Below are 27,657 nucleotides of genomic sequence, written 5' to 3'. Positions count from 1 at the left end.
CGCAGGCTAGAGGGAGAAGCGCCCCTGCCTCGGGCGCCTACCTCTTCCCAACATCCCCGCGGCCTCTCCCTCCCGACACGAGGGCCGCGGCCTTGTCGCCTCCCACACCTGCAGGAGGAGGACCCGCTGAGGAGAGCGAGAGGCAGGTGCCCTCGAGGAAACGTGCCCGACACGCCACCCCCCCGGCCAGAGCACTCAACCCGCACCGGATTCACAAACACGAGCCCACGTGCTCCTGGCAGACACTTCTTTTATTCAGGAAATGCATCTTCCTACAGGTTCCAGCTCCTGCCGGGACAGCGTGACCAGGAGCACTCTCGCTGAGCACCCAGGGGGAGAACGGAGGGGGCGCCCCTTGCCGCCTCTCTCAGGGCGTCACGAGGCGTCACCGCGCGCACCGGCTTTCCCGGCGGAGGAGGGGGAGCCATCCGACACGGTCGCCCCCCACCCCCGGCGGGCGGGCGCTTCCGACAGCGGGGTCGGGGCCCGGGCCCAGCTTTCCAGAGTCCTATGTATATATTCACTTTAGTCGTATTTTAGAAATCAGCTCTTCCGCGCTAAGATTTACAATAAAAATAAAATAATTTGCTCTGTAAACTAGAGTAGAAAGTTTCAAGTGTCTTAAAAACTATCTTCCATACAACGGAAAAAGGCTTCTGTGTTCTGTCCTGGGCAAAAGGAGACCCCAGTGTGTGGAGAGAAGCTGCCCTGGCGTGTTGCTCGAGACGCCGGGCGCCGTGGAAGCACTTCTTGGCCGCGGAGACTGGGCCCGAGGACAGAGCCACTGTCTTCCCCTCGGGCTCCACGTCCAGCTTTCCCCTCCCCGCGGGCTCTTCCAAGATGCTCACGGCTGCTCTGCCGTTGCCTGGTCCTTGGTGGCGGCAACCAGCTCGGCGAGGGCCGGGAAGCTCTTTATGTCCTTTGTCGCCAGGCCCATCTTTTGTATCTGCAAAGGCCACGAGAGCAGATAAAGGCACCGCGGTGTGAGCTGAGCGCGAACAAAAGAGCCTCATAAAGAACACACGGGATGTCACCCCGATCCTCTCTGGAATCTGAAAAGGGCAGCTCCCCAAAGGCTGGCAGAGCCTTCTCCCTTCACAGGAAGGATTTGCTTATTGCAGAGCTTCGCTTTTGGGGGTTAAACATTGCGCCTTCAAAGACGCCAGTATGTTCATTTATCTCAGTCCATCAGATCAGGCTCTTGCCAGGGGAAGAGCCTCTTTTGTGGACTGCAAAGGAGGCGCACGAAAAGAAATCACCAAGCGAACTATTTTTTAAGTGGAGAGTTTTCACAAAGTGCCTGAGCACTTAATGTCTTCACGGGTCATCGACAGATTTTCTTAGAATCTGAGGGACTGTGGTTGCTGTGGCAGAGCAACTACCGTGGATTGCCGTGGTAACCGAATGGTGACAAACCACGTGCCCGCTTTTGTTAACGGCAACACACACGCGCACACACGCACAGGAAAATCTGGAAAAACCCACATCAAGCATTTAGCATCTGTCGGCGTGCTGCCGTTCATTCTGGGGGCTGGCGACCAAGGAGTGCCGTCTCTTTTCCTGCACCCCCACCCCCCTCTTTCTCTGGCTTCTTTGTTCCTCATATTTCTTTACCAGATTGTCTGGTTTGTAAAAGGACTGCAAGTTTCTCTTATGAGAGAGAGAAATAGGGCAACGGACTTCCGCCGGGATAGATCTCTAAATTCACATCAAAACAGCAGAATTTAGATCTCCAGGGAGGACCCTGACGTGCAAGAGTCCTCAGTCAGCTAGAAAAGCAAGCGCTTCTGGATGGAAATTCTCCTCCAGCTGCAAGATCTTCCTGGAGGGTGTGTGCTATATGGGGACTCTAAACAGTTTAGAAAGCCAGCTTCTCAAGAACGAGAGAAGTTTCCTGATCCTTGAATGAGTCACCTGTGTGAAGAGAGGCCTGGCACGCAACCCACGTCTGCCTCCTAAGTGACACCACGTCCAGCAATGCTCCTGCGCCTGCTGGGACTCCAAAACCTGTGCTTTATGGGAACAGAGGAGACTCGGCCAGGGAAGCAAAGAGGTCAGGCTTAGACGACCTCTCAGGGGCCACACTGAGAGATCCACGGGCTAATGCTTCTCTACTTATTCTAACCGCCTGACTACGTGTCAGGCACTTCCCTGGCGGTGGACAGAAAGGACGCCGCCTCCGTCTGGGAGCTGCCCCTCCAGTGGGCTCCGTGAGCCAAGCGGATGCCAACTGCACCAAAGACCAGTTGGTCAATTTCCGGTATTCGTTACGCACATCCCTTCCCCTCAAGTATTCTGGGGCCCTGACCCCTCCCTCCAGCCCCGGGAGGACACGCTCGCCCTCGGCAGCACGTCCGGGCTCACGTGAGGCACCTGACGACGGCTCGGCGGTTACCTGCTCTCCCAAGTACTCAACGTCCAAGGCCAGCTGCAGCCTGATTTTGTCGTCGTCACTCATGCCGCCACCGGGACCGATGGGGTTGGCAGGAGTGGTTTTCCTGGCTTGTTTCAGCCGCTTCAGGCTCTCCTCCATTTTCTTCACCGAGTTCAGAACGTCGGACACAGTTTCGTAGTACCTTGGGCACAAGACACGCTTACTGGTGAGACCGAGGGGCTAGCGTGCATCCCCAGACCGACTGGCTTGGTGGGCCAACACAAGAGATTCGTAAGACCAACACTCATTTCCAATAAAAGAAATCGGCCATGGTGAACTGACCAATGTTTCTTAAGACTGAAAAAAAGGAGCCTTGACACCCTAGCATCACAATCCCTCAGAACTTATGAAATACATACGTGAACTCTGTTTACAATTTTCATCCCGGACACCAACAAGAGAACATCGAAGGCCAAATGATCTTTCCTACTCGAAGGGGGCAACAGCTGGAGCTCATTCCCCAAGTGCAAGTAACAGATTCATTTACGGTCAGTTCTAGGAACAGTTCATCTTAAGAACGGAAAGCTTTCAAATTTTTAAATAACACTAATTACCTTCACAGTGCTCTCAATATAATTTGCAAATTATAAAGGAGTTGTATTTCAAAACTTTGTTTACAAGCTGGCTACTTGGCGCTTGGTATATACTTGCCCACAAAAACAAGACTCTAATTCACTGTTATGTTCTAAATTAAGCCACAAATGTTCCTGAACTCAGAAGTAATTGAAATAAATCAAGTACCATCAGAAAATAATTAAACAAAATCCAATAGCAAAATTGAGTAAGATGCTTTTGACATAACTCAATGCCGGCATTTGGGGAAAAGTCTATTAAATGAGAAACGAAGAGGCATTCGACCAAAGGGATCCCGAAGACCTCCTGAGATTTTCACGGGTTGCAGGGTTTTGGATACTGAACGTTTATCCGTTACAATCAGGCTTCAGAACGTGTGTTTTCTCTTCCTTGGCCACAGTGGTCTCGCCAGTCTGCGCTTTCGGTTATCTGGCGCGAGCAGAGCCACTGTGGACACAGGGGAGAGCGGATCTTACGGGAAAACGTGTGCCTGGCCTTGCAGAAAGAGGGCCGCGTGAAACGCACCCTGCACACCAAAAGCTGGGCGTGCCGGGGGAGTGGGATGTGCCTGCGCCTCCAAGAAGTCCTTGACCCAGGAGGTGCGGGGCCAGGGGAACCCCGGGCGGCTGGGGGGCAGGTGGCCCATCGCACTCCAGGTGCGGGGGGGGGGGTGGGGGGGGGTGGGGGGGGTGGGGCCAGAGCGGCTCAGCCACCAACTCAGGTGTGAGCGCCTGCACCCGACCCGTCCAGCGACGCGGCCATCTGACGTCGTCAACAAGCCACGTGCCACCCTCCGATGGCCTCCGCGGTCTCTGACTCGGGGCTTCCCTAAGCAAGTCCGGGATGGCCTACTTCTAAGGTACTTACTTATGAGTGCTCTCAGAGAGGGCGCCTTCTAACCACTGTCGGATTACTGCCTGTCTCAGCTTATCCTTGTGCCCACTCTGAAGCTGGCGAAATGGCTTCAGGGCACTGTCCACGTAAGAGGAGGCTGTGGTTGGCACTTCCTGGAGTAATGATGGTAGGGGTTGAAAAAAAACGTATAGAAAAAAAAAAAAAAGAGTTATTCAAACTTCGGAAGGATGTTACTAATGTGCCAGTTTGGAGACATGAACGAACCCCATCCCTCCCCAATAGTGACACTAAGGTTGTCTCCCGAAAGATATCTGAGAACAGGAGGGGTCAGGAAGAGTACAGCAAGGGAAAATAATGTTTAGAGCCAGAGAGAGAGAGGGAGAGAGAGAGAAAAGGACAGAGAGAACAAGTTCTGCAGTGCGCGGTTACGGGGGCCGGGAGAGCAGTGTTTGAGGCCATGCATTTCTAACGGGCTCCCGCCAGGTCATGCTAATGCTGCTGGTCGACAGAGTGAGACGCAAGGATCTAGGGCGAGTAATTGGTTCTGTTTTAGCTTCTTCGTCTGCAAACAAGGACACTGGTGCCTACTCTGGAGAAGAGCAAACGACAGCATCTGACCGCCAGCGCACCGGATCTGACCCGCAAGCACTTGGTCAATACCCCAGACGGGAAAGCTGGTAGCTTCCGCAAAGAAAATGAAATGTATCTAGGAATACAGAGGAGGTCTCTCTCTCCCGCTCTGAAGTGGGAGCTTCAGGGCAGACCAGACAGGGAAAATCAGGTGGCAAAATCCTCTTGCTGGAAGCGGTAATCCTACTGCACGCCCCAGATTTTGGGAAAAGGAAAAGAAGAGCCACGAGGGAGACTCTGTCCACCTCCGCTGAGCACTCACTGCCTCCAGAGCACCGAGTCACGCAGGCGGGGGGCGGTCAAGACGCCCGTGCTCGGCACACAGAGACCGCCCCAAACCAGGGACACATAGGAACTCCGGGGACGCTCCAAAACAACAGGTCCTAAAAATCACTTTGGTGCTAAACTGCCTGACACCCAATTCTACAACTGGAGAAAAAAGAAAATTCGATGGAAAATTAAGCGAGATGTAGCAAGAAGGAAAGGTGCGTATAATGCACAGAAAGAAGAGCTCAGGAACGGAAACGACAGCTCTGGTCGAAACGAATTCCCCAAGGCGCCTTTCTGCCAAATGAGACAACGGGGGAATTCGATTTTAAACCCCAGTGTGCCCGCACCCTTTTCATCTCAGAGATGCTTTTCATATTCCTGATGCAGCTTTTTGAATCTTTTCGAGTTACAGAATAGCAGAAAGCAGGTACTTGCTAGAACGATATGAAGGGAGCAAGGTCGATTCATTTTTTTCCAAATACAAGAATCAAAGTATAGGAGTTAAAAATATTTTGTTAAGGGGTCCCTGGGTGGCCCAGTCGGCTGAGTGTCCGAGTTCGGCTCAGGTCACGATCTCTTGGTTTGTGAGTTCGAGCCCCGCGTCGGGCTCTGTGCTGACAGCTCGGAGCCTGGAGCCTGCTTCGGATTCTGTGTCTCCCTCTCTCTCTCTCTCTCTCTGCCCCTCCCCTGCTCATGCTCTCTCTCTCTCAGAAATAAATAAAAAACATTAAAAATATATATCTGTTAAAAAGCTTTCTTTTCAAATTACTACCATCTTTCCTTAAGGCCAAGGGAATCCGGGAAGAGGCCGTGCTGTGTGAGTCCAATTACCAAAGCAGCTGACCATCCACCTGCAGAGTCCCCTTCTCACAAATAAGGCTTCTCGGGAGGAGGCCGGGCAGGCCTGCCTTGGGCTACCCCTGTGCACTCATTTCTGGGTCTCGCTCAACAACCCACTGCCTCTGTGGCTTTCCTGTCATGTATTTCCCCACCTCAAAAGGCTTTCCAGGGAACAGTGCTGACCTTATTGGTTCTTCGGTAGAGCCTGGGGACCTCTAGGGCACTCTTCAGGTAGCCAAAGCAAGACTCACTTAAGTCTTGGATGATCCTGTCACTCAAGGCAGGAGCACAGGCGGACAGAGACGTCTGGGAGTCCTCCAGGGCTGCTGTCCAGACACAGAGACTGAGTTTAGCCACTTACTGAAGCCCGGGTGCGAATTTTATTTTAGACACTGTCACAGTATTTAGAGAGTGTACAACAATAAGCCGAATCAAATCAACTTATTAGAATTAAACAAAATATCTCATCTGGAGAAGTTATCATCACAGAACAGAATATAGAAACAACCAAGGATTGACAACTAGAAAAGAAAATGGTAGTTTAAATATATGCTACAGGCTCTAAAGTTTTATTTTAAATTATTTCTTATTCAGAGATGTGCTGAGTCTAAAGATTCATTTTTACCTGAGATAGAAGAAAAATTCTTAAAGCCAATCATTTCAAGTTTTGGCTTGATTGTTTCCAAGAGTTCTGGAAGCTGAAATAAATACATGCACTTTATATATTCGGTTACTTTTTTATAAATCAAAGGAAGAGGCAATTCAACTTGCACCTATAAACTCTAAAATACTATTAATGAAAAATGAAACTAAACTCAAGACTTCCTACAATTTTCATCAGAAGAAAGCAAAATTCTTAACGCTTTCACTAAAACAGAATCCAGCAACACGGGAAACAGCAGTCCCCGGCTATTAACAGGCCCAGGGAAGAAGCAAAACCATTTTCTATTCTGTGGCTTTCACCGATACCAAACAAAGACCAGCGGAAAACAGACTCATGTATCAGAGCACTCAAACACAAATTTGGTCCACAAAGCCCTGTTAATGATAAAGGCCCCAAACATGGACATCCCCAGAGAAAACAGGGGGAGCAGTTTTCACAGTTCACTTTCAAAGTACACGCGAAGGTTAACTGTTGCCAGGAAATACGTGGTCAAGTGGGGGTACAACCCGTTAAAATCCAACCCACCAGCGATCATGCCAAAACGCGGAGCTAGTGAACAGTGGGGCATGGCTCACTCGTCACTTGTGTCGGGAACACTGAACAGGCAGCAGAGACCCCCCCCCCCCAGGTTCACAAAATATGAGACTAGACTGACAAGCAAGGAGGCAGAGAGCCCCCCTGCGGGGGAAAGCTGGAGAGATCGCTCGGAGCGCGGGCGAACCTGTGCTCTCCGGGAGGCCCTGGGCCCCACGATTCCAAGCCCCATGAGGCCAGATGGGGTCAGACCCTCGCACATGTCACTTTCGACGAAAACACCGAACCGAGCCCCCGGACTTGTCCTGGGACACAGGCCTACCTGCTCCTGAAGCTTGTCCAGGTCGGCGACCACATATATAAGCTGCGTACTGGAAATGGAAGCCACGGGCCTTGTTTCCGCAGGGCCGCTTGCTTGGTCTTCACTGTTTCCCTGGGTAACTGAAGGGTCTTTGCCACCAGTTACCAAAGGCTTTTTAATATCCTTGGCACTTTCATTAGAGATGGGCCTGAGTAAAAGCTGAGAAACCGTTTCAACGATCAACTACTTTTCCACCTGCCACATACCTGAGCATTAAGTTTTGTGGCCCACCATCTGCAAAGTATTCAGTAAAAGTTTACCAACGAAAGAACAACAAGGAGAAACAAAGCCAAACCACAACCCCACGGACATTTGTCCTCCTTAAGCTCGCGTCTACTTTCCGGTGATTAAAAGTAACAGGCAAAAAACAAAACAGGTCCCTGAACGAAACGAAAATTAATTTCTAGAATATCACAGTTAAAGAAAAATTCATTAGCTCAACTAGGTAAATCATTTACCAGGTTTGCTCGGTAAATTTACCTAATGTCAATTATAATTAATTAATAAGGATAAAAAAAGCACAATCCAAACCTCACCATGTTTCAAATAGTATCAACAAAAGTGTTACTTGCATAATGATTTGTTACAAGGGAAAAATCAAAGAGAAGTACCCCCGGCATAAGGAAAAAACGGAATAATGAACATGGGAGGCAAAATAATTTATTGGAGACCTGAGAATTACTGGCTGGTAAGAATGCAGGACCCAGCCTACTCAGGCCTAACCGAAGAATCGCATCAACCCCGCTGCCTCCCCGGAATCAACTGCACAGGGGTCTTCAGAAACCGCTTGGTGGACAGGGGGGTCTGTTAAGAACCCTTCTGCTCTCAAAGTAAATAAACTTAAAAAATTAAAAAAAAAAGGGGGGGGGGGGCGGCTGGGTGGCTCAGTTGGTTGAGTGTCCGACTCTCAGTTTCAGCTCAGGTCATGACCTCACATTTCGTTGAGTTTCAGCCCCACATTGGGCTCTAAGCTGACACCATGGAGCCTGCTTGGGTTTCTCTCACTCTCTCTCTGCCTCGCCTCCTCCCCGACTTGTGCTGTCTCTGTCTCTCTCAAAATAAGTAAATAAACTTAAAAAAATTAAAAAAAAAAAAAAAAAAGAACCCTTCTGAGCAGAGGAAGGCAGAAGGGAAAAAGAGAACTAGCTTCCACCGAGCTCCCAGAATCTGCCAGGCACTTCCGTCAACAATCTGCTGGTCAACAGATCCCTTTTTACTCCTCACGGATGGAAACCGTTTTGCCATTTCACAGGTGAAGAATCCGGGACCCCTAGAGCTAAGTCTCCCAAGGCCACAAAATTTCAAAGTGGCAGAACCTGGGGGCGCCTGGGTGGCTCAGGAGGTTAGGTGGCCACCTCTATTTCAGCTCAGGTCCTGATCTCACGGTTCATGAGTTCGAGCCCCGTGTCGGTGCAGAGCCTGCTTGGGATTCTCTCTCTCTCTCTACCCCTCCCCTACTTGTGTTCTTTCTCAGAATAAACTTAAAAAAAACAAAAAAAAAAGTGGCAGAACCTCAGTCTGTCTGCCGTGAAAGCCTGTGCTCCTTCTGTTAGAAGACCCTGCAAGAGGGGCGCCTGGGTGGCGCAGTCGGTTAAGCATCCGACTTCAGCCAGGTCACGATCTCGCGGCCCGTGAGTTCGAGCCCCGCGTCAGGCTCTGGGCTGATGGCTCGGAGCCTGGAGCCTGTTTCCGATTCTGTGTCTCCCTCTCTCTCTCTGCCCCTCCCCCGTTCATGCTCTGTCTCTCTCTGTCCCAAAAATAAATAAAAAACGTTGAAAAAAAAAAAAAAAATTAAAAAAAAAAAAAAAATTTAAAAAAAAAGAAGACCCTGCAAGACAAGCCGGGCTCTCCTCTCCAACTCAAGATTGCATTCCTTCTGATAGCTGAGGCTTTGTCACGCCGTCCTTCCTGACAACTTACGCACGCCTAGGCCCATTTTCATACTCATCACGCACAGTGAACAGGCTGCACGTCTGTCTGTCCCCTGCGACTGTCCAGGAGGGGCCAGGGCCTCTCTGAGCACGAGACGCTGGCTCGGGGCCTGCCTGGGTGCTCAGGGCTGACCTGTACGATCACCGCTACGGCTGTGTGCGCGACACCTAATCCATCTTCACAGGGATGCGGATACTTAAGAGAGTTAACTACTCGACAAGGAGAAAAGGAGGGTATTCTGAAATGAAGGGAAGGTTAATTAATTTTATTACCTTTTAGTCCAGATGATCATACGATTTTTTAAAACTTCCAAATATGATTAAAATGCGTATGTTTTTATTTCTACTCATTTTCATTAAAATGAGCATCTCTGTCTTAATTTCGAGGCATCTCGAAGATTCTGGCTTTGAGATGGGAAAATGAGCTTGTCGGGACAGTGCTTTTCCACAAGAGGAAGCACGGACAATGGGACAATAGACACCCATACAGGCAACGGTGGCAAGAAAAAGGAAACAAATACTGGATACAGACTTGAGAAATGAGTCGATTTTTGTCCTCCAGATGACCTCTCATGACAGCCTGGCCTTTAAGAGTCTTAGCGTATTTAGCTTAACGTATCTTTAATTTTTTTTTTTTTTTAATATTTATTTTTGAGAGAAAGTGTGCACATGAGCGAGGGCAGGCAGAGAGAGAGAGAGGGAGAGAGAATCTCAAGCAGGCTCTGTGCCATCAGAGCAGAGCTTGACTGACGGGGCTTGAACCTACCAACTGTGAGATCATGACCTGAGCCGAAATCAAGGGTCAGATGCTTACCTAACTGAGCCACCCACGTGTCCCTCTTTAATTCTTTTTTAATATTTTTTAACAATGTTTACTTATTTTTAAAAGGGAGACAGAGTGCAAGGGGGGGAGGGGCAGAGAGAGAGAGAGACTCCGGAGCAGGTTTCAGGCTCCGAGCTGTCGGCACGGAGCCCGACGCGGGGCTCAGACCCACAAACTGCGAGATCGTGACTTGAGCCAGAGTCGGGACGCTCCACCGAATGAACCACCGAGATGCCCCCCCCCCTAATTCCCAACAGTCGTGATTCTGGACGAGCTACGTGGCCAGCCCTCACCTCACTGACAAACACGGAGTAGCGAGCCAAAATCTGCAGTGTGAGCCTCCACAGACGATGCGCCAGCACCGGCAAGAACATCTCGTCCGACCAGCACCTCTGAAGGCTGCTCCATGTTCTGTGAGAAGCCAAAAGGCAAAACGAACTGCCAGCTAGAGAAACAGACAGACACGTAAAGAACCTCAGGCAATTCCCAGCTAAATTCTAATAGTTCCGATGCATAATTCAAGAGTGAAGAACGCGGCCATAATCCATGCTGTGTCATCTTTTGAGGCAGTGTGTTTTTCTAATTTTACACAATTCCCCCTCCCGGATGTTTGAGACTGAACATCTATGGCATTCGGCAATCACTTGTCAACAGGTATTTTGTACCAAGTCCACAAACCCAAGCTGGAGTGGTCCCCTGCAGGCGTCTCAACTACAATTCTGAGTTTGTCCAGTTTCGTTTGTCTGCTCTTCCGTTCCTCTATCGGAACTCGCTACATACAGGAAGTCGATCACTAGGACCATGTTTTGCAAAGACAGACGAAAAACCACCTTGGAGCCTAAAATGGTGCAGTCAGGCTGACTTAGCTACATAGAAGGGAGCAGAAACTTAAGTGGGAGTGGCCTAGAGACCCGTGTGGCCATCGAAACAGCCGTGCGTTACGCGAGCGGCCACTGGGAGTGACTACAAGACACAAGATCAATGAGGCTGTTAAGGAAACCAAACCTGTCTGCAACCCACCACCCACTGTCACCTGCCCAGTGTCCCAGGACTGGGGCCGAGGGCTCAGGAGGCCTGAGGCAGGAGCCCCAGTTGTAAATCATCCCCCAGGAGGGAAGGGCCATCCTGACGCTTTACCTTAGCCTGGGAGGAAAACGGATGGAATCCAGTTTTCTATAAAAAGCGCTGATCACCAGGGGCTAATCCCCCGTGACAGGTTATATTCAGAGACAAAACTGAGGTCTGCTTCTTACGTTCTTAAAGCATTTATTTTCAATCTTATTTTAATTCCAGTGGAGTCAACATACAGTGTTGTCCTAGTCTCAGGTGTACAACATAGTGATTCAACGCTTCCATATATCGCTCGGTGCTCGAGATACGTGTGCTCTTTGTCTCCATCCCCTACTTCACCCCTGCTCCGCCCCACCCCCCTCCCCTCCGGTGACCACCAGTTTGTTCTGAGAGTCTGTGTTTTTTGGTTTGTTTCGTTTTTTTCTTTGTCCATTTGTCTCGTTTCTAAAATTCCACCCTATGAGTGAAATTACATTGTATTTCTCTTTGTCCAAGTGCCTTATTTCACTTAGGATTACGCTCTCTAGCTCCCTCCATGTCGTTGCAAACGGCAAGATTTTGTTCTTTTTTTTATGGCTGCATAATAGTCCGTTCTTTTGATCCTCTCTGTAAGGAAAGAAGCTCTATGGACCAAAAAATATACTTTTAGCCTTTTAGGAAAAAAAAAAAAAAAGAGGTTGAGCCGTGTTTTTAAGCTACGTTTTCACCTACTGCGTGACAAAAGAAGGTGAAAGTACCCTCAGAAAACGAAGGCTTAGGTAAGCGCTGAGCTTAACCCCTTGCGTGACATCCGCCATTGATCGCTTTACGGAAATTACCTGGAGCGTCCTCCAACCCAGCTGTAAGTGCTGCTTCTAAGGATCCTGCGATCTCTCTAAATCTGAGAGAAAAACAAGAGCACAGATTAGGGTTTATGCTGCTGCTGCATGCCTTTACCTACCCGTTCTCCCTTCCTCCTGAGCCACAGGAACTTCCTCCGCTGGCTTGTCTCGAAGAGCGTCCCAAAGACACCCTTACAGATGCCCGGCCGGCCCCAGGAGGCCCATTCTCCCACTGTTTTCAACTGAGCAAGGAATAAATTTCTCCCGATTAAGCCACCGTCAGGCAGGGCTTCTCTGTTATCTGCGGCTGATTGGAATCACAACCAACCCCGTGTTTTTCGAACTAAACAAACCACCCGGTTAGACTGCCATCAAGGAGCCCGTGTCAGGCCAGGCCCACGTGGCTGTACTCGGTGTCGTCGCCTCGTGGCCACAAGACCGGGGGATCTCCGATCCACCTCGACTCACGCTGCCGTAGGGAAAAAAGGAAACGTCTCTAAAGTAAGGAATGGGAAGGGTGGACTCCGGATCTGTTTGCAGTTTGAGAAAAGTCACCGCGAGCAGCCGGTGAACACTACAAAAGCCCGCTGCGTGTGCTGTTCACACTGCTGCCCAGCCTCCCGTGCTGTCCGGCCCCCGCCTCCCGGGTCAGTCCTCCTGGGTGGTCAGCTGGCCCACCAGGCAGCGCCTTCTCCCGTCACAGAATTCCGTTTTAGTAACTGCGTGGGCACGTTTTCAGGGCTGTGTGACATTAAAACGCTGTGTTTTGGAAACAAGCTGTGCACGTGGCATCGGGTCCCAACTACGGAACCTCCGCCGTCGGACCTTCCCCAGCACACCCGTCACCTGCCAGTTCCCTTGCTGGCAACACATGCTGACACCCGCTCAAGATTAATTTCCCTGAGCCTTTCGGGTTTTTTATAGTACACATTTTTTTTAAAGCAGATCAGAGCCTGAGCTTAAGGAATCTGTCTGGAGGGTGAAAGGAACAGCACATCAGACCAAGAGCAGCGGCCGTGCCCTCCATGAACGTGCAACACGGCCCAGAGCCCCAGGCCCCGGGCCACCCCGAACCACGAGAGCTGGCTGCTTTCCCGTGGGAAAGGAAGCCCCCTCCTAGTGCCCAGGGGAACCTGCCAGTGAGAGGCACGGGTGCTATGTCGCGGCCTCGACACAGCCATCTGACCGTGCAACCACGCTGAAAGACCCATGGAAGTAAAACTGCCCAGGTCACTTGGCAGAGCTGTGCCTCCCCAGCCGGGAGCCCAGCAGCAGCCCCTCGCACAGCTCTGCTGGGCAGTTAACTTCCAGGACTGAGGTGAGGTGCTGTCGTTCTTGGAAAACGGCAAAAAGGGAGAGGCCACCTTGGGGACCCTTGAGAAGCTGCGCTGGAGTTGGTCCACGCGCGTGTGATGCCCACGGCGCTTGCTAGGGTATCTGTAACAGAGGCGACCCCAGACAGGACGTTTCTACATTCTGAAATCTGGGTTTGGGAGAGGCCTCTAGACCTATCCCTCCACGCATGCCACAGGTATGCAATCATCGCAAAGCGCTTCCGTAAAAATAAAAGCGGCAAAGGTAACACTGCTGGGCGTTGAAATCTCTGCCCCGTAGTATCCAAAGCGTCGCGGGGCACACGTCTACTCCACACACACGCGTACTCGGGGCAAAGGGAAAGCACGTCGATGCTGCAGAAAGCCCACGTTTTCTTTTTCTAGGAGATTATTTCTATTTCTAGGAGGAGATATATTATGTTCAGCATGTACTGACTGCAATACATCTACAGTGAATGTTCCGGGAGTATACAATATTCTAGAAAGACTTCAATTAAAGATGGCGGAGAACTTAGCCTAGGGCATTTCAGGGACTGAGCCCAGTCTCTGCGGAGCCACCGGCTCACTGCACTGGAGACCACTGGGTCATATTTGCATTTACTTTCTTCCTGTGAGAAACTGAATCGTAAACCTTTTTCTTGTTTTTGAAGTTTGTTCATTCATTCTGAGAGCGAGCGTGAGCAGAGGAGGGGCAGAGAGAGAGGAAGAGAGAGAATCCCAAGCAGGCTCCGTGCTATCATCTCATGAACGGCGAGATCATGACCTGAGCTTAAATCAATAGTGGGACGCTTAACCGACTGAGCCCCCCACCCCCGCAGGCGCCCCTAAACCTGCTTTCTACTACACCTACGGGAACAAGTGACATGAAGGCCAGGCAGGGCATCGGGAACAGTGAGGGGTTCAAGTGCACCCCCGGATGGCGCTGGCTGGAAGGGCCACCTCGGTTCCTAGAATGACGGGATACAGGTTTACCGTCAGACCAGTGGCGTAAGCCTGTTCCCAAGAGAGCAATGTTCACGTTCCTCCCTACGAACATGTCAAAGTATACCACCCCATGGGTTTTGGGCCTCCTTTAAATGGCCCTGAAGTGAATCCCCTCACAATGTAACTCTGACCCTAGTCATGTTTGTGAAACTTCTGGTCATCACTCAGAGTAAACAATGTGACGCCTGGTAAAAATCAATAGGGCAGTCCTACAAAGTATTATTTGAACTTATTTTTTTTTTTAATGGAAAAACAAACATAAGTGAATACAAGTTCCACACTTCGCAACTCAGATGTGATGTTTTACAAATTTCACAAATTTTAAGTAAAATGGTTTACAGAGAAAGGCTCACCGATCCTTTTGATTGCTTACTGTTAAAATCTGGTAACGTACAAAATCATTCAGGGAACTGGCTGACTTTAAACCCAGCTCGGCTGCCGGCCCCGTGAGAGGCGGCTGAGGGGAGGCTGTGCTGTGGCTGTGGCGTCCGGCCTGGCGAGCCCAGAGCACGCCCCGAAACAGCCACCAGAGCTCCAGGGGGGGCAAGTCCGGGGGGGGGGGAGGGGCGGTGAGGGGGACGACAGTGCAGGATCTCCAAGGGTGGGGTCACGGGATCTGGGGAAATGACTAGGAAGAGGAGTTTGGAGGCAGCAGGCAGGACTACGTGATGTCACAGTATTGGACGTCTAAAGCAATCTAACTTCAAACCCGGACCACAGAAGAAATGCTAGACATTTCTTCTCCACTGCGGTCATATATATACACACACGTACATACATACATATATACATACGTGTTAGTCCCCAATTTTATTTTTTTTATTTTTATTTTTAGAAAGAAAGGGCACAAGCAGGGGAGAAGGGCAGAGAGGCAGAGAGAGTGAGAGTGAGAGAGAGAGAGAGAGAGAGAGAGAGAGAGAGAGAATCTTAAGCCGGCTCCATGCTCACCGCTGAGCCTGATGAGGGGCTCGATCCCATGACCCTGGAATCACGACCTAAACTGGTATTAAGAGTTGGGCCTGAACCGACTGAGCCACGCAGGCGCTCCTCTACTGCAGTCTTATACTGTGAAAGACTACTTCACTGTTTTAAATTCCGCTCCTGCATCTAAAGGGCTTCCTGCCCTGGGCTGATCTTCATTACCCTGCAACAACCACTCCCAGTGCAGTCCATGAATACCTTAGAAGAACAAATCCTTCATATCCTACTGAGAGACAAGCTACATGGTGATGTCACGCTGGCAAAATTAAGCATAAAATACAGTGTGGTACGAGCAAGAGCGCCTCACTAACATTCTGGTAGCTGTGATTTCATTATCAGAAGATGATTACATACATTCTCAATCACGGCAAGCAATTACAATCAAGGGACCTAATCCTTAACGTATTCCCCCCTCTGTAATTTCCCCCCAGAACTCTAGGGAAAAGGACTGCATCCTAATGAATGAAAGCACTCACGATTTCAACAAAAAGCTTGCAACTCTTTCCAGACCTTCCTAACTAAAACGCTCCAGTTAATGTCATTCGATGAAGGAACTCACCACGACCTCGTTCAAGACACTCTGCAAAAATGGCTGTTTTCGTCTGTTTTTCTAACAGAACATATGTTGCTAAGAGTTCATCCTAAATGTCCCCAGTTTATGAAAGCACTTATTTACGTACGTGGTATCGTCACGACATCTGTTAGAAGTGTCACCATTTTCCAGAACAGAGAGAACAAATGTCACAGATGTCAAAGACATCCAAAAGATGTCAGAGACGGCCAAAATAATAACTAGGATTCTCATAAACCGACTGACGGAACCAGCTGCGAAGAATACGCTTCTCCCCACTCTCAGGGAAAAACCAGCACAGAGAAGCCAACAACAGACCCACGTGGGCCGGGCCTGCTGCCTGACGAAGGCGTGTGGGGAGAAGGGCAAAACGGACAGGCTGCCGCGGACGGAGCGCAGGAGGACGGAGCTGGGCGCGGGGCCCACCTCGGTCCGAGGCCGGGGTCCTCAGCCCTTTAATTACCAAATGGTTTTTCTGTCATGCCAACCGGAACGCCGGCAATGACACTTCTTGCACATTCCCACTTTCGATCTTGTTTCCCAAGGAACGGCACGATCATCTCCGAGGACTGTTTCCTGGAGGCAACACCCTGACCTGGTATTCTAGTCCCATTTCAGAAGGCTGGAGGTGGGGGGGGGGGGGGGGAATAAATCACTGACCTTATTTGAAAATAAACAGGCAAGTTCCACTTATTACTGAAGCTGTGATAGGCGGGATGTGCTCTCAATCTCCTCACGCTGGCCTGTGTTCCACACTGCTGTTCAAATGCTCTTACAAAATCCATGCTTACGGTGTATTTCTAAAATAAGAACAGGCGGAATTTTCACTGTGAGCAAACTAACCAGGAACGAGCACATACAGGGAAAACTGTAATCAAGATAAAGAAGGAGAACACTCTGACTCGTAGCTTCCGGAACTGACAGAGACCTGAAAGGGGTCGCCCGTCCGAGGTCCTGACTTGAAAATTCGGTACTGCCCAAAGCGGGTCGGTGACACGCTCGAGGTTTTACGTGGCAAGCCTCCCTGGAAACCCAGTGCTCTGCAAACGACAGCTCTCGTATTCTCGGCACCCCTAACCTCGTCCACTGGAACTGGCAGAGCCAGTAAATTAAGTGGTATAATTGTCACTGCCACTCCAGAGGAAGGAGTAGAACATTTTTAAAAGGAAAGAACCAAAGCAGGTGAGCCATCACATGATCTCCATAGACAAGACAGCACAAAAACGGACGGGGAGCTACCAACACCATGAAAAGCCGTGGCTGAAACTTACTTAACGTTCATCACCCACGCGCTGTGCCTAAAACTGTGTTCTTTAACGTGACCCACAAAAGTACCCTCCCAGGTTAACTACTGTTATTATCATTTGAAGGATGACGCTTCCTCTTCTATTCAGGCTCACAGAGAATTTACCCAAAGACAAAGCTGAGAAATAGAGCAAACAGCACCCTGGTTGGTCAGCAGAGAACCGCAGCTGTTGGAAATGCGCATTCCTCCGTGGGTCCCCTGGTCCCCCCCCCACCCCCACCCCCCCCAGGGCCCAGGCTCTACGGGGAACATGTGGGGACACTCCATATCCTTCTGGGTCACCCAACCATTCACCGAAACTTCCTCACGTCTGCGCTTGGGCAGGAATTTTAGTTCACTCCACACTACAGGCTTTTCATTTCTTTCAACTGGTTGGGCGAGGTGTTGAGGAGTTGAGACCAAGGTATTATTCATCCTTTGGGGATAAAACTAGACAGACCTCTGCACACGACGAGATGCTAAAGGAACACGAGATATTTCTCTCCTCACGAGAAGCACGTCACAGCCAGACTGAAAGCTGAAAGCATTTTGTGAAAGGAACTGACCGACGCTGTGCTCACTGGAAACAGACCCAGCCACGTTAAGGACTGGCTTAGAATTCCAAAGTCAAAGTTCTGCGAGAAAGTTTCCTTTCTGAGCTGAAACATCTCCTGAGCATAACGTGATCAGCACAACTCCAGAGGACAGCAAAACGTAAAGGGTCTTAAATGGTGAATGCTTAAGACCGCTGTATCATTCTGCTTCTGGGGTCTATTTTTAAAAGCCCTACTGTTTTCAAATAATAAAAATCACTGTCACACGATTCACTGAAAACGATACCACGTGATCACATGATTCAGCATACTGTCACGTCGCACAATTAGTCGGAACAGGGAAGTGGTATTTCTGTGACACTGTGGCTCCAAATGTGTCTTCTCGTCTGTTTTGAAGGCCAGCAGGCCCCAGGCTCACCACACCTTACCGTCTGCCTCTATACACTACAAATTAATGAGGATTTTAAAATCCAATCGAGACCTTGTTTTCCTTTAAAATTATACCGTACACATTTGCAAACCTAATTTTCCATAGAAAACCACTGCAAAGGGACTGGCTTTTAATGGTCTCGAGGATCTTTTTGAAAAACTGAGAAAATGATGTGCATACACATCTTGTCACATTGGTACCTAGGCTGAACCTTACTCTGCATTTTAAAATTATAGTATATGCTCCCAACAGTATCAGAGACTACTACTTGGATGAAACATTTTGTGTATTTTAAGGAAATGCTCACTCACAAACTCAGATTTTTATTTTTAACAAAGCACAGAACGAAGTCTGTGCAGAAAGCATGATTTTTCTCAAGCCTCTGATTAATATCTTTGAGAATCAGGATGATGGAGGAAAAGTACCTCGTGAAATGCATCAGGATTTCCAGGATTAAAAAGCGAAGGCAGTTTTTCTTCTAATCCTCGTACAATTTCTGGCCAGACAGAATTCACCAAAAAATCATATCCAGGAACACTGTTGCCTTTCTCACTGTAAGAAACAGCAACACTTCAGTCAGATACACTGCAACCTCCTATTTACAAAGGGCAAAATTCTACAGTGGTATTTTAACTCAAAGTTCCTCAGCCTAAAACTTACTTCCACCTTTTTAAAAAACTCTACGTCAGTTAGCTTGTTTATAGCCTTCAACTTCTATTTTACTCCTTGATCCCAGTCTCACCTTGAACCTGAACGCCTTCTGTATTCTGACTCCTGTATTTATCACATAGGAGAGCAAGCTAGTGTCAAGGATAAGGCAAAATTACTACATCGAATTGCCTTGGCAGGATTTCTCCCTGGAAGCAGGCTATCGTATTTACACTCTATCTTGGAAAAGAAGTAGTCTAATAACACAAGAAAAGCGATCTTCGCGTGCAGTCTTTTTTTAATGTTTACTCATCTTTTTTTTTTTGAGAGCAGAGACAGAACATGAGTGGGGGGGGCGCAGAGAGAGAGAGAGAGAGAGAGAGAGGGAGACACGGAATCCAAAGCAGGCTCCAGGCTCTGAGCTGTCAGCACAGAGCCTGACATGGGCTTGGACCCACAAAGTACGAGATCATGACCTGTGCTGAAGTCAGACACTTAACTGAGCCACCCAGGCGCCCCTCTTTGCATTGAATCTTAATACCACTAAGCTCTAAAGCCCTGGAAATCATGCTAATTTGCCAGTTACTAACAGCTTCGTTGAAGATTAAGCTATCTCTAAGATTACCTTCAGTTCTCAAATTCTATGACTATTCCATGTAAAATCTTGATTCTAAATCCTGATGCAAAAAAACTTGTCACAGTCGTGTTTTTTTGTGTATCCATGCTTTATTTTGCCTTTTTTTTTTTTTTTAAGCAAAAGTCTAGACTCTGGATTTCTAATTCAGACTCAGATGAGAGGCAACACTGAGATGAAAGCGTTCACTCAGGAGCCAGAGTACCTGGGTTCAAATGGTGGGCCTTTTACCCTGTTTTGTTTTCTTCATCTTTAAATTGAGATGACATGATGGAGATCATAGCATCTTCAAATGGGTTAATATTTGTAAAGCATTTAGGCTTGTGCCTAGCATACAGGAAGTGCTGTGATAGTAGGGCTTAAATATATAAGTAAATAAATAAGTAAGGCAGATTGCTCAAGTTTTCTCTTGCACTTAAAGACACAAAAATAACTTCTAGGTAAATACCATCTCACTGAATGCTCAGTTTTAAGATAACTTTCTTTAACAATGGCCAGCAATTCAATATATGGTCTTTTTTTAAGTCTTTATTTAGGTAATCTTCACAACCAATGAGGGGCTCAAACTCATGACCCCGAGACCAAGAGTCGCACGCTCCTCCGACTGAGCCAGCCAGGTGCCCCAATATACGATCTTATTTCGGCAAAACTGGGAGTTTTGTAGCTAAGTTGCAATATGAAGTTGGGTATTGAAAATAAAGAAAAAAGGGGCGCCTGGGCGGCTCCGTCGCTTAAGCGTCCGATTTCGGCTCAGGTCATGATCTTGCGGTTTGTGAGTTCGAGCCCTGCGTCAGGCGCTGTGCTGACAGCTCAGAGCCTGGAGCCTGCTTCGGATTCTGTGCCTCCCACTCTCTCAAAAATAAACAAACACTTAAAAAATTAAAAAAAAAAAAAATGAAAACAGAGATAAAAGCTTTCCCAATTTTCCTCCTTAGCAAAAATTGCCAGGAAAGATAGGTTATCCAGGAAGCCATGCCTTACTGGCCAGCAAGGGCTACCAAACAATCTTACTATAGTTAAGTACTGGTAAGAAATCACTGGCCGGTTGGAGGAGGGCTGGGGAGGGCCAACAACATGTCTATTTTCCACATACCCAATTCCACACCTCGCAGTCTATACTTTCAGCCACGCTAAGAACGAGCTCTATTAAGGTACCTGGAGAAGAGAAGAATAAAACTGGGAATTTTAAAACTACGGATGCACAGAATATAAGCAATATCAAATGACAAGATCCCCTCATCCCCAAAGCAAATTATCTACTTAAAGCCCCAAAGAGAAAACTTACATCTACAAGATTAACAGCTGAAACAGATGGCTAATGAGAAAAACGAATCCACATTCCCTGGAAGACAGATCCTGCATGCTGCTGGCACTACAGATATAAAAGGCATATACAGAGGGCGACATGAGGGAAAAAGAACAGAACGTGCGAGGGAAGCACCGAGAGTGGGGAATCCTGGAGGCCGGAGCCGAGCGAGGGCAGGTCAGGGCCAGCAGGACAAAGGTGCCTGAAGCAAATGACGACCTACCAACGCACAGATTAGATTCCCCAACCCTCTGAGGCTTCGACGTGAATTCTGCCACGCTGAAAACTATGGAAAGGCCTTCGCAAAGCTTTGAAACTCGGCATTTTCAGGACCAAGACTGCCCTTGTCAAATCTAATGACTGTTTTGTTTCAGAATTGCGGCTTCCTTAGTTTTACATCACGACTTCTACTGAATTCTCACCCCAAATCCAAATTCAACTAAATCTTCACGATGACTAAATACAAGCGGCAAAACCAGGCCGAAATCATGCGGTGGGAATAGAGAGGGTACTTCAAAGGTCAGGTGGCATATAGTTTTTCTTCTTCTTGTCTTTCCAAAGAACAAAAATTCCTTTTCTTTCCAAAGAACAAAAATTCAAGACCAAATGCACTGATCGCCTACTTCATAAAGATCTGAGACCTCCTCTGCCTTTCTGACGATGAAAATGGACCAAGTCTTTCATTTTGCAAACACGGGGAAGTCACTAACTTCAAGACACGGTGACAGGTGAGGAAGGTGTGGGCAGCGTGGAAGGAGAGCACACCCTCAGCCTCTGGGAATGACCCCTCCACAGAGGTTAAGAGCCAACATGTACTGGAACCGAGGACATGGTGAATGCTGAACACCAGGGGAAAGCGGTCTCTTGAAGGAAGTGGTATCTGAGCGGGAGCTCAGATGGAGTTGACAGGTTAACCAAAAGCCACAGGCAACGGGAAGCGCAGGAGACAACGAGGAAAACCACAGAAGCCCCCAGTACAGATCTTCCTTGACTTACGACGGAGTTACATCCCAATAAACCCCACGTAAGTTAAAAATATCATGAGCTGAAAATGAAAATACACCCAACCTACTGAACATCAGAGCTCGGCACACCCTACCTAAAATGTGCTCAGAACGCTCACAGCAGCCTGCAGGCGGGCAACATCACCTAACACAAAGCCTATTTTACAACACAGTGTTGGCTACCTCACGTAACTTGCTGAAGCCTATACTCAAAGTGAGAATCCGGATGGTTTCAGTGTGTCGGTTGCGGACCCTCGTGATGGCGTGGGTGCCTGGGAGCTGTGCTCGCTGCCACTGCGCGGCATCACAAGAGGGGATCCTACTGCGTATTGCTAGCCCGGGAAAAGATCCAGATTCGAAGTCTGCGATATGGTTTCCGCTGAATGCGTATCGCTTTTGCACCATCGTAAAGTCAAAAAGTCCTAAGTTGAACCGCTGTGAAGTCAGGGATCTTCTGTACAAGTTGTGTTAGGGAAGGTCAAGTGCTATAGTTTGGCCAGGGACCATAGTGGTACGGGGTGGGGTTGCGGGGGCGGGGGTGGGGGGTGGAGTTCCACAGTAGAAAGGTCTACAGTGTCGAGAACCACCAGGACCAGAGCATCAAGGACCTCACGGGCTGTGCCAAGAAGACTGGATGTTCCTCTATAAGCAACGAGAAGCCATTAAAGACTTACGAAGGTGGCAGAGCTCTGGGCGGATATGACAACCAAGGGCTGCAATGAAGGGGGACAGGTGGAGCCAGGGAGGCCAGGAGGGGAGAGCCTGTTATTCCAGAAAACATGACAAAGGCCCGGACCAGGGCGATGGTGAAGTGGAATGGGATATTTATGAAGCAGAACTGGAAAGTCATGGAAATTAAGTAAAAGGAGGGGAAACTGAAGACAACCTTAATCACTATTAATATAAAACTTATTGAATCAAGCTGAGGGGCGCTTGGGTGGTTCAGTCAGTTAAGCGTCAGACTCTCGGTTTCAGCTCACGTCATGATCTCGCAATTCCTGAGTTCAAGCCCCGCATGGGGCTTGCTCTGACAGAGCACAGAGCGGAGCCTGCTTGGGATTCTCTCTCTCTCTGCCTCTGCTCATGCTCGCTCACTCGCTCGTTCTCCCCCTCTCTCCTTCCCTTAAAATAAACTTAAAAAAAAAAAAAAAACCCAACTTGTTGACTTAAAGCTGAATTGATATTTATAGATATCAGAATAATGGAAGGAAACCAATTTTGATTTCAAACCCGATTAAGGAAGAAGTATAGAGAAGGTAAAAGGGGTTTTGGATTCAGAGAAATGCAACCTTCAAGATTAGCTCCTACTATTAGTTCCATTACCTAGAAACCGAGGCTAACGACACCCACCTCATGGCATTGGTAACAATTAAATAGGAAAGCGCACTCGTTCCCAGTTCAGACAAGACAGCCAGTAAGCAGTACGCACTGGGAGCCACCAAATGCAATCGCCGAGCTGAGCTGACCGGGAAGCTCAGCAGTTTCAGTTACCTGGAGATGGCCCCTCCCGTGACTTCTCGAAGAAGGCGGCAATGGTGAGGAACAAACTCCAGGAGCTTATCATACATGATCTGAAGGCCGTTCGGATCAGACTCAACAATCTGCTCTACAATCACCTATCAAAAGGAGCATCATTTGTTTTAAAGCACCTAAAAGAGAAGTATGAACTATATACTACAGAGGAAAGAACAGAGAAAACCTTAAAAACACAATTCCTCTCTGCCCACCCTCCTCCCCAGCTGACATGCCTTCGAAACAGAAGGTAAAGCACACCTTCACTCAACATCGGCTCCTAGGGTTAAGGGACACAGCTCTGACCCGGGGGAGACACAGGCTGGGTGACAGAGACTGGCCTAGAGCCGAAACACCACACACACTCATCTGCTTCCCGTCTTGAGCTTGAAAGCAAAATACTGTGTGTCCCGACAACAGTTCTGTACTGCCTTGACCTTGGCCTAGCCGACCACCACCAGATTAGGGAAAGGGTTGGGACAGAGAATGATGGAAGAAAACACATTTTATTTTACTTTATTATTTTATTTTCTGTGGGAAGGTTGAGAGTCAAGAGGTAAAGAAAGGACAAGCACACAAACTTAAAATACAAACGTGGCCATCGTCCCTTTAATATGCCATTGAAACTTAAAATATTTTCTTAATTTGGCACATTAGATGCGGCTCAATGAAAAAAGCATACATTAGGAACTACCCTACTTTCACTTACGGATAAAGCATAACGTAGTTAATCGGTCTTTTTCATCCCCACAGAAATAGCCATGAAATATAACAGGATACACACAGGGAACTGGCAGATCATTTATTTTTAGTGATCCTAATGAAGTTGAGAGGCTTACTGAAATTAAGCCTTAAATTTCACTTTTACCAACAGGATTCACTGTCCCATTTTAAAAATGGAAGGCTTTCATCCTGAAGTCACAGGGCTTGGAAGCTTTGTACTTACTGGGACAGGAAGAACATTCACACTGACAGGTGACTGCAAGAGGGTCTTCAAACACTGAGGACTGGCTTTATGGCTTCTATCGGTTTGAACCAGACGAAACTGCCATTTTCTAAGCCGGAAATTGTTGAATGTTGGCAACCTTGTATGATACGACCTATATTCTGGCTCCTCAAAGGCAGGATATACTCCCTGCCTGTAACTTAACTATACCCCGACAGGTGAAGGGTCCTGGACAACCAAGTTCGGGTTTAAGGTACTAATCTGCCCACAAAAGCCCTTCATCTTTGAACATTCCCTCCTTCCCACTTCCTGGCCTGGCAGACTCCCCCGTGGTTTTCAACACTTAGGTCCAATCTATTCTGGGAAGACACCTCCCTCGCGGACTTTCCAAGCTCACGGGGCTGTCCACACCCTCCGCCACCAGGCACGTGCTGCGGAGCGGTCATCGGCCTAACTGTTCTACTCCTCTACCCTGGCAGTGCAAAAATGCTTTTTCACAACCTCACTGACGTAGAACTGACACAACTTAAAACTGACCTGCAAATGTTCGGATCCAGACCTTCTCCCTAGGCAAGACCCTCACCCCTATGGTATTAGGATGATCCCTGGGTTATGACATCACTAGAGAATACTGGAGAGCATGCTCGGTTCCTGGCACTCTGACTGTAACCAACGGGGGGACCGAGCTTTTCCTACAACTGAGAGTGCGGTAACTATGAGACTGTACAGAAAGATCTCTGATCTATCCCCCCACAGCCAGTGAAGAATCCAAGTCCGAGTAGATGCTCTAGGAGCGTCTGAACGAAGACACGAGTGCACACACCTCATCCACGTAGGGTTTCACTAGAACTTGACCGACTAAGGCCTCGGCATCCCGTGTCTTGTCAATTGTGGCATAGGTCCGTAGGCAGTGCCGTATTATATCAACGTTGGAAGTCTGGAGACCTTCTAAGAGCAGGCCTTCCAGTGACTGCTGTAACATGGCTGTAATGCCGGCTATCCGCTGCAAGCAAAAACAGCTGTAAGGAAAGTTCCAGGTAGACCAATTGCTAAAAATTCAAATATGTATATAACAGACCTCCTATTCTACTAGAATATACGTAAGATTAAAAGATTAACATTTTCTGGAGAGTTAACAGTGAAATCTCTTCTCCCCACGATTTCTTTACAAGTAAATCTTTGCTTCATCTAAGAAATGACAAAGTTATTTTCTTCTTAAGCTACAGAGTAAATCCGACAAATGTGTTTAAACCCAGTCAAGGGCTTTGGGTAAATTAATTCTGACTACCTCGTACAATGTGTCGAGTTACATGAAATTCAGAATTCATTTTACTCGTGTAATTTGGAGAATATGCTTGTGACTTTACGCAAAATCTCTCCAACATGACATGAGAGAAGCAGGGTCCCCAGAAACCAAAACTGAAAGAAAAAATTCAACGTTGGTTTCAAAGTCCTCTACAGCAACAATTATCAGGGGCAATACGAGATTTAACGAAAATCATCCAGCAAATTCCCAAACAGCAAACTGTGAAAATCTAAACCAACACTTACCGGTCTTACTTTGTCCAAAAGAGGCATGCCTTTGCTTTGAACAGCATGAAACTGTAGCTGGTTAAATTCTGTGGCAATTCTCTCCAAAATCTGTCCAGTCAAAAGCGGGCTAGTAGAGACAGTTACAGAAATTTAGTTCCCAGAGTTATTTAATTTCCAAGAGACGATATCACCCAATTAGCAACAGTGAGGCTTTAGCACCCACGGTGTCGTAACTTTTCTTCAGGGTGTTTTCTCCCACAGACCCCTTGTCACAAGGTGAAAGCTAACGTACCTTCCGTGCTGTGGATTTTCACTACGAGCCATAAGCATAGCATGTTCTAGGTGTGGTGGGGAGGTCGTCACGTATAAGCAAGCCACTGACACTGCCTGGCCCCAGCCACAGGGCCCACACGAGCAGCAGGAGCTGAACCGGGGGAGTGTGGGTGCAACTGCGTGTTTCCACCACGTTCCTCAGGCTCTCCCATTCACGAGTCTTCATCTCTAACCCCCTTCTCTCTCTTGCCCTATCCCATCATTCATAGCCGAATCCTCCTCTTCTCTACCTGCCTCATTCTCCCTCCTTCCAAAAGACCTCATACGTCTCAGGCACCAAATCCTGTTGTCCCTTCAATAAAATCAAACTGGCCCTCTAGCAGCAATAAATGCAACACCTCAAAGCAGCTTCCTTTAAATTTGCGTCTACCAAAGAGCAGAAAGAGCAATCTACATGCTCCGGGTCCTACCGAGAAAACATGCATTTGTATCGGCTACCACGTGTAATAAATGTACTCCCCTCCCTCCAAACACATTATAAAGCATCAACATCACTTAAGAGGAAGCTGAATAGTGAAAGATGAAAACCATAAAGGCACTGAAAGTACCTGCTGGGCTTTTCTAAGGCATCCCACATCTCTCGAGGCACAAGCAGGCAGTGAGGGGAAAACCCACACCATCAGGAAATACAAAACGCTACATGCAGACCAGCAGTGATCCACCCGGCCCTGTTTCCGCAGCATCCAAACCAGCGTAGAGGGAAAGTGCCCAGCGTGACCAACCCTGAAGCTGAACCTCTAACTTGAATAACCTAGCGTGGACGTGTTGTTTACCAATTATCTCAACGTCTCCTGGCCTAGGAAGCATGATCTATTTACTATTCACCAACGTGGCTCTGGCTTTCCTTTGTCTACAGCTCAAAGCTGCTGTTCAAAAGGAAAGGAAAAAGCCTCAAAAGTGATTCTGAGCAAGAAAGAGCATAATAGCTATTACATTAAAGGCAGAATTGCCAAAGGAACAGTATTACAGAAACAGAAACCACTGAGGGATTTCTATCAAAGGAACACAGCAGGAACGAGCAAAAACAAAGAAAACTGGAAGGCGTGCATCGGAACAACAGAGAGGCCGAATGAGGATGCGGCTAGAGGGACCGTCAGCAGAGCAGAGCAGCTGAAGACGAGCCGGTTCCACCAGACGGATGGGAACGGACGTTCCCGGGGTCTCTGATAAGCGACGAAGGGGTCAGGGGCACAAGGGCAGTGGGCCGAAGAAACACACCCGGCGGGCAGCGAGTACCCATTTCCACGTCTGGATTATGAAAGGAGGCAGAAACGGAGGACCCGAGAACCCCCTTCCTTTGGGATGTCTCCTTTCTTTACTCCATAATGAGAGATGTGGAGCGTGGGGTCTCTGGGGACCCTTCCGAATCTAAAACATCAGTTCCTAAAACTAAGAAATCCCCATGCCTTCTTGGTGGGACCAAGCCTTTGAACTCTAGGTATAGTCAGTTTGGCTGTGGGTGGTGCTGCCTCAATGATCCAGTATTCCTCGTGGAAAAACGCTATAGCTATCAGGGTGATTTCAAAAAGACAGCTCACGTTAAACCCAGATTTCCTAAGGGGGAGGGCCTGTGTATGCCAGGTATGGCTGACAGTCCTTCACTGGTTGAGACAACCTCGCACGTGGGGTTGCTGTCAGCCTTACACTCCAGGGGACGCAGGGCACCGAAGGACCTGGACTCGGGCTCCCCAAGCCTGTGTTCTTCCCACTGTTCCACAGCGCGTCCCGCTGGTGCCGCCGTGCTCTGGCAACTCATTTTCCGAGTCCCTCATCTACCCGGCTGATTGAAAATTCA

General features: G+C 48.4%; 1 protein-coding gene across 3 annotated transcripts in view; it reads right to left on the bottom strand.

The window, feature by feature from the left end:
* Positions 1-235: 235 nt before the first annotated feature.
* The window catches only part of COG2 (component of oligomeric golgi complex 2), a 46,413-nt gene continuing 18,991 nt past the window's right edge, over positions 236-27,657 (bottom strand). The window contains exons 6-18 of one of the 3 annotated variants that reach the window (XM_019419050.2): positions 25,548-25,656; positions 24,820-24,999; positions 23,030-23,154; positions 18,372-18,498; positions 16,338-16,477; positions 11,805-11,866; positions 10,209-10,360; positions 7,123-7,320; positions 6,228-6,300; positions 5,786-5,925; positions 3,875-4,014; positions 2,396-2,576; positions 236-946 (exon numbers count right to left, since the gene is read on the bottom strand). In XM_019419050.2, the coding sequence (XP_019274595.1) occupies positions 845-946; positions 2,396-2,576; positions 3,875-4,014; positions 5,786-5,925; positions 6,228-6,300; positions 7,123-7,320; positions 10,209-10,360; positions 11,805-11,866; positions 16,338-16,477; positions 18,372-18,498; positions 23,030-23,154; positions 24,820-24,999; positions 25,548-25,656 (1,729 nt within the window). In that variant the 3' untranslated portion in view covers positions 236-844. Of the gene's footprint in view, positions 947-2,395; positions 2,577-3,874; positions 4,015-5,785; positions 5,929-6,227; positions 6,301-7,122; positions 7,321-10,208; positions 10,361-11,804; positions 11,867-16,337; positions 16,478-18,371; positions 18,499-23,029; positions 23,155-24,819; positions 25,000-25,547; positions 25,657-27,657 lie in introns of all 3 variants that reach the window. The other 2 variants (XM_019419049.2, XM_053910188.1) reach the window with 2 other exon arrangements.

Source organism: Panthera pardus, unplaced genomic scaffold (genome assembly GCF_024362965.1).
Source record: "Panthera pardus isolate Hobbes unplaced genomic scaffold, ASM2436296v1 HiC_scaffold_22, whole genome shotgun sequence".
Classification (NCBI taxonomy): Eukaryota; Metazoa; Chordata; class Mammalia; order Carnivora; family Felidae; genus Panthera; species Panthera pardus.
Note: the sequence above shows the minus strand (reverse complement) of the source record. Positions and strands in the feature narration are given on the sequence as shown.